Source organism: Thunnus maccoyii, chromosome 16 (assembly GCF_910596095.1).
Source record: "Thunnus maccoyii chromosome 16, fThuMac1.1, whole genome shotgun sequence".
Taxonomy (NCBI): Eukaryota; Metazoa; Chordata; class Actinopteri; order Scombriformes; family Scombridae; genus Thunnus; species Thunnus maccoyii.
Genome location: NC_056548.1, coordinates 16,042,805 through 16,060,641, shown reverse-complemented (window position 1 = coordinate 16,060,641; position 17,837 = coordinate 16,042,805). Strand labels below are relative to the sequence as shown.

At 38.1% G+C, this 17,837-nt stretch overlaps 1 protein-coding gene across 1 annotated transcript; it reads left to right on the top strand.

Annotated features, from left to right (window-relative positions):
- Window positions 1-1,906: 1,906 nt before the first annotated feature.
- On the top strand, window positions 1,907-4,071 carry prlh2r (prolactin releasing hormone 2 receptor). Its single transcript, XM_042389178.1, has 2 exons — window positions 1,907-2,791; window positions 3,745-4,071. Exons 1-2 carry the CDS (start codon window positions 1,907-1,909, stop codon window positions 4,069-4,071), a joined length of 1,212 nt encoding a protein of 403 aa, XP_042245112.1.
- Window positions 4,072-17,837: the final 13,766 nt, after the last annotated feature.

The following is a 17,837-nucleotide window of genomic DNA, read 5'->3' as shown; positions in this document are numbered from 1 at the left end:
TTCTCCTCATAATATTCAAACAAAGCCAGGTCTTTCACTCAGTTGAGATGTCTGTAACAGGATAAATTTAGGACACCTACTAACATAAGTGACAATATAAGGAGAAATAATATCATAAAATGTGTCAGGGTCACTATAAATTGACTGTTTAATACCACCGACACATAAATCCCAGTAGAAACATTATAGTGATTGTAAGGGAGATAAAAAAAAAAAAAATCATAAAAAGGGGCAAGATCATTATAAATGCACTGTTTATTAGGAGGGAGCCACTATAGGTCCCAAGAGGAATATCATAACAATGACTATTCATTGTGGATGATACTGAGTGATATTTAAATGACAGACAAGGCATGTTTTTTTATTTCATACTGGAGGTGACTCACATGAATACGTACTGTATGCTGTGAGAGGGAGAGAAAGAGCACACCTCTTTATTCTGAAGCAGAGCAGGCTGCAGTGCACAGCAGTGGGACTCCCTGCGGACAGAGGACACTAACAGGTGCTGGACTGTGCAAGTCATTTTAAAAAAGTCTTCATGACATCTCTCAGAGGTACTCTTTTATTTTCTACTTAATGAAGAATTATGAAACTGTCAAATTTGCATTAGATTTGATTAGATTAAACATTTATTTAATTATAAGATTTAGGAGTTTGTTAGAATATTTTTAATGTCTTTAAGTCTTAGTCATTGCTTTACGTGAATCAATTGATTTCTTATCAGGTCAGGTCAATGAGACAATGATCTAACTCAGTTTTGGACACGATTCAACAAATCTTCTTGGGAAAATTCAGATAGTTTAACAAGAGGAATAACATTATGACAAATACTGTGGTCAGGAGGTCTTGTTCAGTCTAAGTAGGTAATTAATAAGCACTTATTCATGTTTTACAGTATGCCAGAGAAGTTTTTTCATTTACAGATGAACATGTAATGATGCAGCTTCCAAGTTTCTTTTGGTACTATTTGGAATTCGGGTGAGACGATATGTGTTTTGTAGATCCTGGTGTGTTTGTTGATTTTGTACAATTGATGCAATTAGATTTATTGCTTTTCTATGAATGAAACTGATAAAATGAGGATGGCAGATTGTATCATTCTCATTCAATCTTGCAAATTTAAAAAGAAAATACAATGAAGTGCACCTGTCTGACATATGTTTTTTAACCAAACAGTTCAGTCAAAGTCAGAAACAGCTCGCTTTCCAAACCTTTTGTGAAAAAATATAGAACAAATCAGCAATCAAGCCCATTTTCATGCCCTTGCATAACATCTGATTGTACAGTGTCAGACTGTGAGTATTGCTGCTTAGCAATAACTGGATCCTTGATGTCAGTGTAGATTACATGAGCAGGTGTTTCAGCAGATGCTCAGGATGACAATCTTCAAGACTCAGTTTGATTGTAAGGGAGGACATTTGGAGCTAAGAGAAAAAGAGGTGCCAAAAAAAAGCTCACACGGATTGGACTGATGATTGCTTGCTGGTTATGAAAAGAAGAAGAGGAGAGAGAGAGAGATGAAAAGAGGAGATGGAAAAGACTTGTAGAGGCAGAAAGAAATATAAGGTGATGTAGAGTGAACAGTGTAGGGGGATGAGATGCTGTTAAGATGAAAGTAAACAGATTTATTATTGTTAATGGTGGACATACAAGCCCTACTTCAGCTTCTTAATGAAATTGACTGGCTGAGGGTTTTGAAGATTATCACTAATTAGTCTCTCCAAATGTGTCTCAGTGCACGCTTCATGCTGTATTTCATCTTGAACTTGATATAGGCTAACTTTGTTTAATCATATTATTCAACAAATTATATACTTTTACAGTATATATGTAAAATATTAAGAAGGTTATTTGGAATGATCTCACAATGAATTGTTTGCTATTCTGTCTTGTGTTGTCTACAGTCATGGATTGGGAGAACCAATCCAGGGTGAACTCTTCTTCTCCAGTCTCTCCTTCATCACCCTCCTTCTCCTCCTCTTGTTGCAACTCCTCTCGCCCCTTCTTCTCCACCTCACCGTTCTCTGCTTCTTCCTTCTCCGGGCTGGACCTCCTGTTCAACCTGAAGCTTCTCTTCATCCCTCTTTACTCCGTCGTGGTCCTGATCGCCTGCTCTGGCAACCTCCTCCTGCTCTTTCTCATTTGGCACAACAAGAAAAGACATAACACCACCAACTTCCTCATCAGCAACCTTGCATTGGTTGACCTGGTCATGTGCATCTTCTGCGTCCCTTTGACTGCATCTTACGCATTTGACAAGCGTGGATGGGTGTTTGGACCCTACATGTGTCACTTTGTAACTGTCATGCAGTCTGCGGCTGTCTACGCGGCGGTCCTGTCCCTCATGGCCATCGCAGTGGATCGTTATGTTGTTGTGGCATATCCCATCCGCAAAAGAGCAGGCTGCCAGTTCTGCTGCTGCCTAGTGGTCCTGATCTGGCTGTCCTCTCTGGCTTTATCCATACCCACAGCGCTGCACACCGTATACCTGGACCTGCAGGCTGCGGGCCTGGATATGGCCGTGTGTGAGGAGTTCTGGGATGGCCAAGAGCAAGGCCGTCTCATGTACTCCTGTTTCATCCTGTTCTTCTCTTATTTTGTCCCACTGGCTGCTGTCTCAATTTCCTACTGTGCTATATCCTGTCAGCTGAAGCAGAGGACCATGTCAGGCTTGACAGCGTGTCCAGAGCTGAGATCTGCACGGGCCACCTGGAGCAGAAGGAGGAGGAAGACCTTCTTCTTGCTGCTGGTGTCCGTCCTCTGTTTCGCCTTCTCCTGGCTCCCCTTACAGGTACAGGTGAATGGAAAGAAAGACTGATGGTTTGATGTGAAAAAATTAATAAGTGAAGGAGTAGTTCATTCATTTTTGCCAAAAGTTAATTGTGATGAGAAATGGTAAATATGGAACTATAGCTAGTAGCCAGTTAGTTTAGTGTAGCATAAAGACTAGAAACAGCTAGTCTGGCTCTATAGAAAGGTAACAAAATCCACCTACCATTAACAGGTTACATCTACTTTGTTTTGGGGTGGCTGTGGCTCAGGAGGTAGAGTGGGTGTCCTTGGGCAAGATACTGAACCCCAAATTGCTCCCAATGGTGTGTGAGTGTGTGGTTGAATAGGTGTGCGGCATTAGAAACACTGTAAAGCAGGTTGGCACCTTGCATGGCAGCCTCTGCCATTAGTGTATGAATGTGTTTATGAATGGGTGAATGTTGGCATGTATTGTAAAGTGCTTTGAGTGGTCGGGAGACTGGAAAAGCGCTATGTAAAATGCAGTCCACGGTTTAACCCGTACAAAACCAACAAGTTTTAGTTTTGTGGGGGTTATGTGCCAGACCATTTCTTGACTGGGAACAGTTACTTCAAGAAGTCATCAAAGTGAGGTTGCCAGCCAAAAAGTGGAGACTCTGCATTAATCCACAAGGTTTTGTTTTTACTCTTTGATTTTTGTATGGATTAAACAAATGAGACATAACATGCTAATTAGTGTTACATTTGGACAGAGCCAGGTTAGCTGTTTCCTGTATTTATGCTAAGCTAAGCTAACCAGCTGCTGGCCATAGTTTCATATTTGAATTATTGTACTGTCATGTGTGGTATCAATCCTCTCATCTAACTTGCGGCAAGAAAATGAATCAGCTTATTTCCTAAAATATCCATCTACTTTTAAATTCCTGAAAGAATTAATTATTGAATTAATCATCTTTGAATGAATGCTTTGGATAATGTAGTTTAACTTTGCAGGTGGTGAATCTGATCCGTGACCTGGACACGGACTTCTCCATCTTGGGGAAGAATTATGTTAACGTCATCCAGGTGTCGAGTCACCTGTTTGCCATGAGCTCTGCCTGCTACAACCCTTTTATTTACGCCTCATTACACGACAAGTTCCTGTCCTACCTATGTCGTCATTTTCTGTCCCGGAGGAGAGGGAAAGGAAAGGACAAGGGTCAAGGGTCAAGCATCCTGACAATGTCGCACAGAGTGCCACGCATTCACACTTCGTCTTTTGTGGCAGATTTACCAGGTGCTGTTGTAAATAATATTGTTCCTCTTGACAACTATGCTTAAAATGATTTCGAGCTGTATTGGCACAATGATTTTACACATTGGTGTTTTTGGCAGCTCAGTTAAATTGTTGCATCAGATATGATGAATTGCATATTAACTCCAGATGTGATGGGAATGTTGTCTGTCTTCATACTGACAGACAGATGGACTGAAAGGAGGATTTATTTAAAGCACATTGATATTCAAAAACACCAAAATTCACAGAGTTAGGTAGCAAAGCTTTACAGTGATACACCAGCCACAGTGTATACAGTTGGTCAGAGTCACAAACAAAACTACACAAGTTCTCTTTAACTGGTTCTGTACAGGTGTAAAAACATCAGCCTGCTATGATTAAAAGGATTTATGTGACTGATGATTTATAGTCTTAACATGTATGGATATTTATGGATTGAATGTTTCATTGACACTAAACATCTTGTGATATTATATTATATATGTGCAATTGTAAGCTTAAAAATATACTTTAGACGGTGATTTTGAACTTGTCTTTGTATTAATACACAATAGATTTTAGAATTTTTCATTGTTCTTCAATTAATTGTTGTACATATTCATATCTTTGTGCATTTCTACACTGTACTTCATCTTTGTAGCCTGTTTATGTACATATGCATGTGCTGTTTGCTGCCCACTTTAACTGAGAGTATGTTTATAGTGGTAGTGGGTTAGTGGGACAGTGCGGTAGTGGGTTATTGTATGTCAAGTGTGGTATATGTGTAATATTACATCATTTTTGATAAATGTCACTCAATAAATAGGTTGATTTAAATCATCTTTCTTTCTCCATTTATTTCATGCTGGTAAAAGGATAAAACAGGAACATGTCTCTGTATGTGTGATAATGAATGAACAATTTCTGTAATTCAGTCTGGCCTTGAGTCAACAATTGCTTTTCACACTCTCCGCTGTAACACTGTAACACTGTAACACTAACAACAACAGCTCAGAGCAGCTCTACTGAATCATGAGTCACCTTTCACTGACAACAAGCAAAGAAAACTAGCAGTCTGCTGAGTAAGACACCATTGAAGAGTTTCTCAGCATTTTCTGACCTGTCGACCCTGTTTGCAGCGTTGCAGGGCCTGAAGATGACATGACCTCAGCCATTAGAGAGCTGTCAAGTTGTCATCTAAATGCGACTGTGGCATTCTTCGGTAAGTTCCTCTTACAACAGCATAAATGGAGCTGCAAATTAAATATAATGTAAAGATTAATGTTATATTTCAAACCTAACATATGAAACAACCTGGAAAATTTCCTCTCAAGCAAGCCCACAGTGAGTTATGACACCAAGGTTCAAGAACAGTATTCTTAGTAATCACTTTAAAGTTGATGTTATTCAACATTTGCGGTGTTCTGCTCTCTAATGAAAGCCAAATATCATTTAAAGAAGGCATATTTTGTAAGATCTTTTGAAAAGGTATTTTTTTATATTATCATTTTGATGAGACACAAGAAAAACTACTGAAAATAATCAGTAATATTTCTGAGTGAGTCTGTTGACTAAAGTCATTAAAGTGCAATTATATCAGAATATAATGCAGTCAATTATGCAGTCTGGTATCTGGAAAAAGAACAGTTTGTGCGCACAGTTATCACTTTATTCCACATTAAGTTAAGCAGCTGAGTCGTGATTTTAAAAAATAAAACAAAAGCCACCTAATGCATTGCATTTTAAACTCTCTTAATAGCTCCTTTTTGTGAATCTCATTTTCTCCCACAAAATTTGTAATCTTGCAGGATATGTGTTTAAATTTTAGCCACACAGAACTCCTTTTCAGACCAGTTTACAGAGTAAATATACCATATACATTTTAGCAGCTGATGTCTGGGAGAAGATTGCCAAGAGCAGGCAGTGGAAGTGGCGATGAGCTGCTGAGTCTAAATATATGAGTAACAGAGGATAAGGAGTGACACTTCTGCTAATGTGTCCTGCTGTCCTCATGTCTGTTTGAGTTGTGAGCATCCTTTATGAAAATGCAAATGTGAGCAGGCTTAATAAAGTCTTCACATTCAAACGTCAGTGGTCTTGATAAAGTAAGTGCCGGTAGTTGTGTGCCGTGTGTATAAATTTAGGTGATGATGATTCTCTTTCATTTTGAAGCTGTTGAACGCTTTGCATTTGTAACGAAGAAAAATGGAAGAAAAACTCATGAGCAGAGAGGAAACAATATAAATCAGTTCTTAAAAGACTATGGTGTTGTACTGATGTCTACTCTCATTGTCTGACGAGACAAGCACAAAACAGTGAGCATCAAACAAGACAATTCTGGAGAAACCTTGCAGGGCATTGTGAGTTGAAGAAAACAATCTGCAGGCTTTCACTTGCTCTTGTATAACATTGTTTTCCCTCTAGACTCACAAGACTCTTAGAAGAAGAAAAAACCTCCCATGGAGTCACAGATTCACCTGGAGGGTAAACTGTAGGCAGCGGTTTTAAAACACTGCAGAATAATTAGTGAGAGTTTTGATGGAGCATGACAGTCTCGAATGTTAGAGAAGTAATGGCTTAATTGTTTCCTCTGCCTCCATGTGGAGAGGATTTTGCACACAAAAAAGAGCTGTAAGAAAAACAAATATGTGACAAGCATTCAGCTTCAGCTCTTAAACCAGCACCATATTTTTATATATATTTTTTACAACTTAACAAGCAGAAAGTGTATAGCATTTTTGATTTTCCTGTAAATGTTGCAGAAAAGACAAAATCAGCACCAAACCTTCATGATAATTTGAAACTTTCCAAAAGGTAAAGCCAATGTGACTGTGATTCACTACATCACTGGTGTATACAGCTGCACAGAGGCCAGGAAAAGTTCAAAAGCCAGGAGAGTGGTGCAAAATTGGAATGAGTCATTCTGTGGCAAGTGTGTAATTTTAACACCTCAAGATGGACTCTTGCTGAAATACACTTTCACTCAGCTCAACCCCTGCCATGCCATGAATTTGAAGCCTCTGTGTCTCACCTCTCCTACAATTCTGACATCTTTTGTTTGAAAGACTTTGGGGACAAATGCAGTTTTTCCTCCAAAGTATTTGTATTTCCAAAAAATGGATAATCTCAGTGATTTAATTGGTCACATCTTTAACTACCTATTTCCAGTGGCAGAATGTGTTATGACCTGGTTCAAGTGGCCACAACAAAAGGGAGATACACCTTGTCAAAGTTTAACAAGTTAACTAAACATTTACAATATGGGGTGTGGGATGTTAGTAGTTAGTGTGAGGTGCGTGATGCATGAATAGAGGGTGTTTGTGTGTAGGTGTCCTCAGGTGCATGAAAACAAAGTAAATAACTAACACAATATAACTAAACCAAACCAAAATGGGTATCTGGTGGGGAGAGCAGAGAGCAGAGAGCAGAGAGCCGCAAGCAGCAGCGACCAGCAGTCGGAGGAGAATAAGAGAGAGCCTGTTAGCTGTGGCCAGGTTTTATCCCCTGGGAACACCACACCAGGTGTCCGCAGTTGAGCAAATGAGCCACTTGTGGAGCAGAGCAGACAGTGAGGTGAATAAACAGTAAGCCAAAGATGACAGGGGTCATCACAAATGTAACTAAGTAATTTACTCAAGTACTGTACAACTTTAAGGTACTTGTACTTGTACTTTTGTATTTCCATTTTAGGGAAATATTGTACTTTTTACCACACAACATTTATTTGACAGCTTTAGTTACTTTTTTTTTTATTTTATTTTTTTTACATAAAATATTATAATGATGAGTTTATAAACTACACTCACACTTACAAATTACAATTAAACATTAAACCTATGATTCCCAAACATTTTGGCTTGTGGGCCCTTACAAAAAAATCTATTTGTGCCTCTTTGTCATGTTTCAGATGTCTATGAGTTATGAGCAATTCCACCAAAGAAACACTTCCCCTTACATGGTTTTAAATAAATAAGACCTAAAGAGGTAGTACTCTTATTATTCCAATATTTTCAGAAATTAATATTATATATATAATATAGATTAAAGAAAGGAAAAAAAGAATCCATATTTATACAACAGAACTATGCTTTTTCTTATTTCCTACCCAATCATCTTGTGACCCTCATGAAGCAGTTAAAACTAGCTCTGCCTCGACCAACCAAACAATAAAATGCTGCTTATGCATTGATTCATTAGTATTAATTATATATTTTGGTAAATTTATTTAAAATATCAGTCACAGTCTGATTTTCTGCAAGTGTTTTTACGTCAGTACTTTAAGTAAATTTAGCTCATAATACCTCTATACTTTTACTTAAGTAGGATTCTAAATGCAGGACTTTTACTTGTAGTGAGGTATTTTTACATTGTGGTATTGATAATTTTACTTTGGCTAAGTAAAGAATCTGAGCACTTATTCTACCTCTGCCTATTTCAATAAAATAATCATTAAAAAAATATCTGTACTAGCTGTCACTGCAGAAAACGGGACCAATATATTCAAGAGGGATAGCAGCAAAGTCATAAACACACATTTACCACACTATTATTGCGCACACACACACACACACACACACACACACACACACACTCACACCATGGCCCCATGAATTGAAGCAGCAGCTGAACTTTCTGACTCTCATCCCACACATGCCCGCTGTTTTTTATGCAAATTATTTACCTCCTTGTGCCATTTAAAACCTCATAACCTGATTGAATAGTGCCAGAACCCTCATAAATATTCATGGGAGGTCTGATTATTGAAGTTAGATGATTTATGTCTCCTTGTGTCTGCTTTCAAGATGCTCACACTCTTGTCTTTCCTGTCATGATCTATGTAGATAAATGGGATCGTAATCATTTCAGGTGGAAACGTAAATGACATCCAGCGGAAGTAAACAACACAGAAGCTAGTCCTGTTAGCTGGTTGGTGTCCTGTGCTTGGAAGAAGTCTCTCAGCAAGATAAGGAGTTGTCTTACTTGTAATTAATGATGTTAACGTTACATTGCAAGTGCATCAGCTGGGTCACATCACAGTGATCACTTGAGCATCACAGCCTGTCTGATAGCCTGTGACAGGCTGCTATGATTATGCTGTGTGTGCCAGCTTGAGATTTAGATAGCACAGGCAAATCCGGGCACACCCGTGGCTACGCAGGTGACATGAAGACTCAGGATCAACAAGAAATGCAGAGACAAAACCAAAGAAGAGACATCACAAGAGTGAAAATCACACCAACAATGAAGAAAACCCTGACATATTAAAGACTCGGGGTAATACCTATACAGGGAAACAGTGTTTTAAATGTGGCACTTGTGGGACAACATTTGAGTACAAGTCAAAATTGCATGCACATCTGAGAGTCCACACAGGTGAGAAGCCGTACCCATGTAACACCTTTGAGAAAAGATTCTCTGAGCAAGGAGCATTAAAAGTGTGTATGAGAATCCACACAGGTGAGAAGCCGTATAATTGCAAAACTTGTGGAAGAGATTTCAGACTTGGACATCACTTGAAGATCCACATGAGAATGCACGCAGTAGGAAGAGATTCGGTCACATGCCAGACTTGAAAAGGCACATAAGAATTCATCCAGATGAGACCCGTACACTTGCAAAACATGCGGGAGAGCTTTCAGACTTTGTGGTGACTTTACAATCTGCATGAGAAGAACACCTGTGTGAAAAGATTCTGTCATGTGTCTGACAAGCACAAATAGCCTTAGATCTGCAAAACGCTGGAGAGGACTCATTTGTAGTGATTCATAGATAAAACACACAAGAACATGTAATGGCAGCACGTTGGCAAAAAAAAATCCATAAACATAACCAAGGGCAAAATGGAACAAGCAATTGAGCTGAAACTCCTGTCCGCAAGTGTTCACCAACTGAGGAGAATACTCTTGCAATAGCTTGCAATAGCTAAATATCTTTTTATATGAATGTAAAATATTATCCATGATTGAGAGGTCACAATGTCTGTGAGGAAGGTGTAGTTTCCTTGCTATTACTATGTGCTGGATTTGTTCAAAGAGAACCTGCTGCAGGTGATCGATACACAGATGTCTTCAATTTTTATGTCTTTATTGTCAAAACCACAACCACAATTCTTGTGCAATGGTCTGATGACTGAGTAGTTCTGTGTAAATGAATATAATAAAATCAGAATAAACATGTCAGATATTTGTATAAAAATATGTAGAAAATGAAAACTACATTGCTTTCTCAAATGTATAAATTTACACTGTACAAGGCAATACAACTAGCAAACAGCAGATGAATAATGTGGTTGTGTATCAAACAGGCATATCTAAGGCTGAAACAGCAATATCCCTCTTTAAAAGTGAGTTAACGGCCAACAGTGGTGCAACACTGCCCTTATGCCCATTATTATCAGTAGTATACATGCACGGCATCAATAGTGGTGGCTAAACTAGCTGCTGAGCTACACATGTTGTGCATGCGTCATTAATTAATCTGTAATATAGTAAACCAACATAAACATAATGTCCTAACAATATACCTAAGACATGATACCTATTTACAGCTAGTAACTGAGAGTAACAGTCGCTACTAATATGAGGCCACACAGTTGGCAGAACACATGAACATGAGCCCCCTTAGATTGGCTAAAACACACTTCTGAGCACCACTTTGCAGACTTGAGGAGGCCTTTCTTGATGGCACTGAGAAGATTGAAGATGGCACAGTTGTTGCGCGATTGCTTGCTGGAGCTCATATTCTAACCAGATCGTTAGTGTGGGGATAGGTATCCTTGGATGGTGGATGAAACATCTTAAGATAGATCTTAGATCATGTGGAAGTTTACCTAGAAGGCGAGAAATGTGGGATCCATGGTCCAGTTCCACTCTTCCTTTCCTCCCCAGCTCTTCCAACAAGCTTACCAAAGATCTTACACGCAAGGCAAACATTCTGAATGACTTGGTGTCACCACTGTCGATGTTGGGGGCATCCATAAACTCTGCGATATGCTGAAGAGCCAGCTGATGTGGTTGCCCATATTGCTGGTTCAAGGCAGCCATGGTGTCTGTGAAGGGGTAATGAGAATTGCTGTAAGAGTCAACAATGAGCAGAGCTTCTTCCAGCTTCAGATATTCCACTAATATCTGGGATTTAAAATGTTCTGTGGCATCTTTAGGCAGGATATTGTCCAGAGCAATCCTCAGTCCAGCAAACTCTCTTGGATTAGGGTATGTCCATTGACATGGACATACCCTGACATGGAGCTGACATGAAAACTGTTTTGATTCAGTAAATATCTGCTGTCTGTCAGCCTGGGGAAAGCAATTTAGCCGGCCGCTATCCACTCAGCTACCCAGGATAGACAGATGTCTGCTTATGGAAGACAGAGTCAGTGTGGATTGGATGACAGAACGCTTACGCGCTGCTCACATCTCGCTTCCTATATGGATTCCCAGTTAGGTGTACCGTTAGGAAATTATGTTTGATTTACATTGGTTTACTATTTTACCCATAGAATAGTGGACCAAATGGCCGCTTGTACGTCTGCTCATTAATTAATGGAGCATGCACAACACGTGTAGGTCAGCAGCTAGTTCAGCCACTGGCACTGATGCTGTGCATGTATACTACTGGCCAATAGAGGGGGGTGTTGCGCTGCTGATGGATATTAATTCACTGTTTAAGACAGAATATGCTGTTGCTGTTTGCCAGTTGTATTACCTTGTACAGTGTAAAGTCATACATTTGAGAAAGCAATGTAGTTTACATTGTCAACATGTGCCTGTTATATTTTCATACAGATTTCTGACATGTTTATTCAGATTTTATTATGTTCATTTACACAGCACCACTGAGTCATCAGACCATTGTACAAGGATTGTGGTTGTGGTGGTGACAATAAAGGCATAATAATTGAAGACATCAGTGTGATTCTGATTGATCACCTGCAGCAGGTTCTCCCTGAACAAATCCAGCACATAGTAATATATCAAGCAAATTTTCTGCCAAAACTTAACAAACAAACAAAGCATGTTTTACAAACGCCCAACAATTCACCAACAAACACAGTGTGGTTTGCAAACACAAAACACCATTGACAAACTAATGTATTTTGTTTTACAAATATAAAATGTACCTATCAAACAAATACACAACATATTTCTAATACATCATGCTTCAGAAACACATATGGCGTGGCTTACAAGTACACAAATATATATCCTACAAAGACAAAAAAGTTCAAGTGACTTCTGGTATTATCTTTCCGATGTGGTGAGGATTTCCTCACAAATGTCCTGAGTTATTCGCTCTCAACAGCAGGTAGTCATATGAGTTCATTTAAACCTGCAGGGATGTTGAGCAGAGCAGAGCAGAGGGTTTTGAACTGCTGGTCCAAGAAAACTTTGGGAAATTGTTGAGGGTATTTTCACTATTTTCTGACATTTTATAGACCAAATGATAAACTGTGAAAATATGAGCAGAGACGTGTATAACTTTCTTTTCATATTATTAGTTACAGGTGTAAATTGTTGAAGTGTTTCCCATTTTTCTTTCATTATTACTATTATCATTTTCTAAATTTCCTGATAAAAATCAATACATGATGGAATCAATTAACCTTAGCTGTAGTTTTTTATCAACAGGTCTTCACATATTTTTGCCAAATTAGACCTTTCTTCCTACTACAAAAAGTAATTTTAATAAACTAGTTTTTAATTTGAATGAATAAATGTTTTTTTTATTATTGTGCCATGCATACAATTATTTATTCTTTTATACTTACAGGACACCACAAAGTAATTCATGTACATTTCCAAACAACAGAAAAAGTCCAAGAATAAAGAAGCACCTTAAACAACTTTCACAATCAAATCTTCAGACCTTCAATATCTACAACAAAATTCATAAATCCCTTCGTGTTATAGGATCTGTGTTTGTTTTTATTTGCTGTAAAGCACTTTGTTAAGAAAGGTGCTATATAAATAAAGTCCTCTTGTCCACAGTGGCTGGCAGTGGCTGTTAAATCTAATCTGCTCTGCTCAACCTCCATGTGGGTTTAAATTGACTCATATCACCTCCTGCTGTTGTGGAGGGCGAATTACTCAGGACATTTATGAGAAAATCATCTGCACAATGACAGCGGAAAGATTGTAAAAGCCACAAGATATTTTTTGTCTTTGTAGGATTTTTTTTTTTTGTGTACTTGTAAGCTATACTGACTTTGTTTCTGAAGCATGATGTATTAGAAATATGTTGTTTATTTGTTTGATAGGTATGTTTTGTATTTGCAAAACAAAATGCATTAGTTTGTTAATGCTGTTTTGTATTTGCAAACCACACTGTGTTCGTTAGTGAATTGTAGGGCATTTGTAAAAATGTTTTGTTTGTTGAGTTTTGGCAGGAAATTAGCTCCATAGTTATCAGCTATAACAGACATTTTCAAACACTTCACTCACTAGATGCACTTAACACCAGACGACAGATAGTACACAGTTAAGTCCTTAATCCAGGAAAGCATCTGAAATATGGGGGACTTCACGATATTTTTGGAGGAAAACTGTGGGCCAACGTAGCTCAATAGTGATTGGCCCAAAGTCCGTGTAATGTGAGGCAGAGCTCAGGTGGGGGAAGAGAGAGTATAGGGGAACAATATGGTGCTATAAGGCCTTTTTGACAATGTCTTTATGTAAGTTGTACGTTGTCCACAACGCTATCAAATTTAATTAAACTTTTCCTTCATGTCACTGTAGCCTGCAGCATTTCTTTAAAAGAACAACAATCTTCCAAATCTTGGTTAAATTTTTGTTTCACAATGTGTGCACAGTAATGGCTGTGAAAGTGATGGTGCCAAATGTTATGGATTCAAAAAACAGAAGTCTGCATGTATGAAGTTTTCCAGAATAATTTCCAGAATTTGTATTTTGAGTTAAACAAGGACTTAAAATTCATGTACTGCGGCTAGTACTTGATATTTACAAATGACTTGTACACACCTTTCCAGGAAATCAAAATTGACATTTGAGAGTGACTGACATCACTATTCTATTTTACCATATAATAAGTCAAAGTAAATTTGAATTTTGTCTTGGCTAAAATAATAACTTCGACAACCAACAGAGCATGGTTGTGAATGAATTTACTGATTGACATTTCTTTGTTTAATGTCAGTACTTTGCTAAATTTGAGCTGTTGGATTCTGTTGGATAATAATGAATTTGATTTTTTTCTATTTACATACACTACCTCAGTTATGTGAGTGGATTGTGAGCTCTTTGATGTTGAAACAGAGAAACCCTCTGCTGCTGTTGGCTCACTAAAGTTTTCACACTGCCAACTAGAGTCTTCTTGTCTGCAGCAATTTTTTTCAATTTTATAATTTCTATGTATTTTTTGATCATTTTAACTTGAGATAAGGTGCACCTCAGTAGTCCACTGGCTAAGAAGGATGCCATATAACTGCACTGTCTGCAGTTCGAATCCGGCAGCAGATCTTTGTTGCATGTCACCCCCAATTTCTCTCTCCCTTCGCTTCCTGTCATCTCTCCACTGTCACTATAATAAAAGCATAAAAAGGCCCCCTAAAAATATATATACATCAAAAAAGAAAGGTAAATGAGTCACAAAAGTAGAAACAGAAGGGAAAGGCCTGTTGCATCACAAGAAAATGGAGAGTGATATCATTTTGTTTAGATAAAACATATTTTTCCTTGTGTTTTTATCCACTTGAATAAAAATGCAAATAAGAGGGATGAAGGCTATATCTTTTTTGCTGGTGTCAAAAAGAGGTATAAGGACTAAAAGAACATACTTTCTAACACAAACACAATTAAACCCCCCAGACTCAATGCAGGAATCTGAATAGATTTCGAATTAAATCGTCCCTACAGAAAGAAACAAACAATAAACACGTGGCTGAAAGAGAGCTGCGAGCTAGATGCTGTGAGAATTAATTGATTCCATCTTGAATACACATGGAGCTTGACAAATCTCATTAGGTTTGTAATATATGGATACAGCTCACTGCCTCAATTATGCTGCAAGATGTAACTAATTAAAAGTCCTGTATTAACCTTTTCTGCAGAGAATCAACTTGTTTCATGCATTATTTGACACATTAATGTTAGGATTAATCTTTTAAACCCTTTAAAATCTCAGTGTCCTGGTCACTGCAATGACTGTTTTTGATAAAACTTATCAAATGTAAAAAAAAAAATTGGCTGAGTGAGCCACCATGTGGACAAAAACTATTACTACAGCTGTCAACCTATGCCATATATATACTATATACAGTATTACAAAACAATAAATAAAACTCTCGCACACATGTTCAAACTCATATATTATTTATTACAATTAAATATCTTTCTTATATTACAGAGGTCCATTTGAAACCATACAAATAATCTGTGCTGTGATTAATATTTCCAAGATATTTCCAAAATGCCATGCAAAGAATATGAACATAAATTCACATCAGAAGAACCAAAGTTTAGGTTTTAGTACACCTGGGAATGAAATTAAATTCATGTGTCAATACCCTCCTCCCTCCTCTCTCTCTCTCTTTTTGGTGCAACATTTCTTTGCTGTGATTCAAGATCGGACCAGCGTCATCTGACAAAAATGAAAGGCATTTGGAAGGTGCGTAAAAACAACAGTAACTGCTTGTCCTTCTCTTTGTGGAAAACACTTGGAATATACACGGGTTACCAGGAACAGGCACAGAGAACCAATTAAGACATAAGTATCACACATCTTGATTAAACATAATTAGTTTGCTGAGTGACTCCTAAGGCCACAGTATGTGCTGTGTGTGGTTTCTAACTCTGATCCAGAACACCCAGTGGGATTTAAAATGGCTGAACTAAATCAAACCAAATGTAGTTTGCCTAATTTTGCTGTGTTGTTTTGTACTATGTGGGCTTCACTACATCCACAATCAATCAATATTCAATAATATGATTTAGTCAGTGGAGAAGGTTTGTTTTCATTTTGAGACTGACTGAGAAACTTTGGTTTACAGAGAAGGCAGACTCACATGGGTTGGAGTCTTTCCAATTCAGCCAAATGGCATTGAATGTAATATGAAAATCATTTTTTATCCATTATGTAATTTAAATAAAATTTAAGCAAAATGAGTCAGTCCCATACTTTGTGCAGGAAATAAAGCAGAAGTAGGCAGGATGTGGTTATTTCAAAGTTATACTCCACCCAAAATCTATCTTTTGACTATCAAATAATCACCTCCTGGCCCCTGTGTATGTAAGGTGGCTGTAAATAGTTTGCAGTTTCCTCTTCTAGGGGCTGTGGTCAGCTTGTCTAATGTCAGATACAAAATGATGACGTTTCAATAAAAGTATTAAAATATCCATAGAAATGATTCAAACCAGTCCTGCAGCTTCTCTGTTGTCTCTCTGCATGTCCAGTATATTCAGTGTGTCATAACTTGTGTGCTATCACCCTTGAAGCTCGGTTAGAAGTTGTGTCATATTTTAGCAAAATGAGATAGTGAGCAGACGGTCAAACAGTTGAGAGGTGGCTTATGCTGCAGAAATGATTTGAGAAGTTTCTGCGGACGTTTTGATACATTTTGTCTGCCATGAAAACTTGTCACGACTGGAATTCGTCACAACTGATACAATTCAAGCTGACCACAGCTGCTGTTACTTGAGAGGAATGAAACAAAAAAATTTTTTAAAGGAATGGTTCGACATTTTTGGGAAATATGCTAACTGGTTTCTCACTGAGATTTACACAAGAAGATTGATACCACTCTCATATGTAGGGGCAAGAAGCTAAAGCCAGGGGCAGGTCAGCTTAGTATAGCATACAGAATGGAAACAAGGGGAAAAAGCTAACGACAATTTGGGTTTTATGGGAGTTTACAGTATGCATCAGACTGGACTAGATTCCAGTGGTTATCTGGCAACCTCAGTGTGATGACAAGACTCCAAAGAATCACTGCACCCGGCCAAGAAACAGCCGAGCACATCATCCCCTGTAAAACCATAATTGATCATTTTTACACTTTACTTTTTGTACAGATTAAAGAAATGAGATATAACTTGTTAATTAGTGAGCTTTAGAGGTGCTAGTAGGTTGATTTTGTTATTGATGTAGCTATTTCCCCTGTTTCCAGTGTTTATGCTAAGCTAACTGGCTTCATCTAACTCGTCAAAAAAGCAAATAAGCATATTTCTCAAAACAACTATTTGTTTAACAGCCATTAAGTCTACAGGTGTCGAGTTTGATACTAAAAACCATTTTAAGTTTGACTCAAACTTGAGCAAACAGATCAGATGAATGAGATGGACCTCAGATGCGTCTCAAGCATCCAGGAATCAAGGTCAGCACACTAAGAAGATTCAAAACTCCAGTCTGAGATGGGTGCACATTTCTAAATGAAAGGCTGGGAATGTTCTATAAGGCAGCAAGATCAAGGGCACAGGCTAATGGCAAGGTACTTTTAAATCATTGTGGCATTCGGCATTTAAAGGTGAAGCGGCAAAGCTTTAGAATCTGAGGAGAAGTGAAAGGAGAATGACAGGAAGCTGGGAGAGGCCAAACTAGGTTTTGGTCCTGCAGGTAAGCATCTCTGGTCACATGTTAACAGACGTCCTTCAAACTGTATCGGAGATCCTTTCAAAAACTCAAAATGCGTCCTCAAATCTGCTTGGAGGACTTCATCATTGCAACACAACATTTAGTAGGCTCTTACTGGGCAAGCAAGCTCAATCAGTCACAGAAATACTATTGCAAATGACTCACACACTTTTCATCTTAGACAGTGCAGCTAAGAAGGAGAGACAAACTCGACCTCCTTTCTAATCAGGAATGAAAGCCACTCATC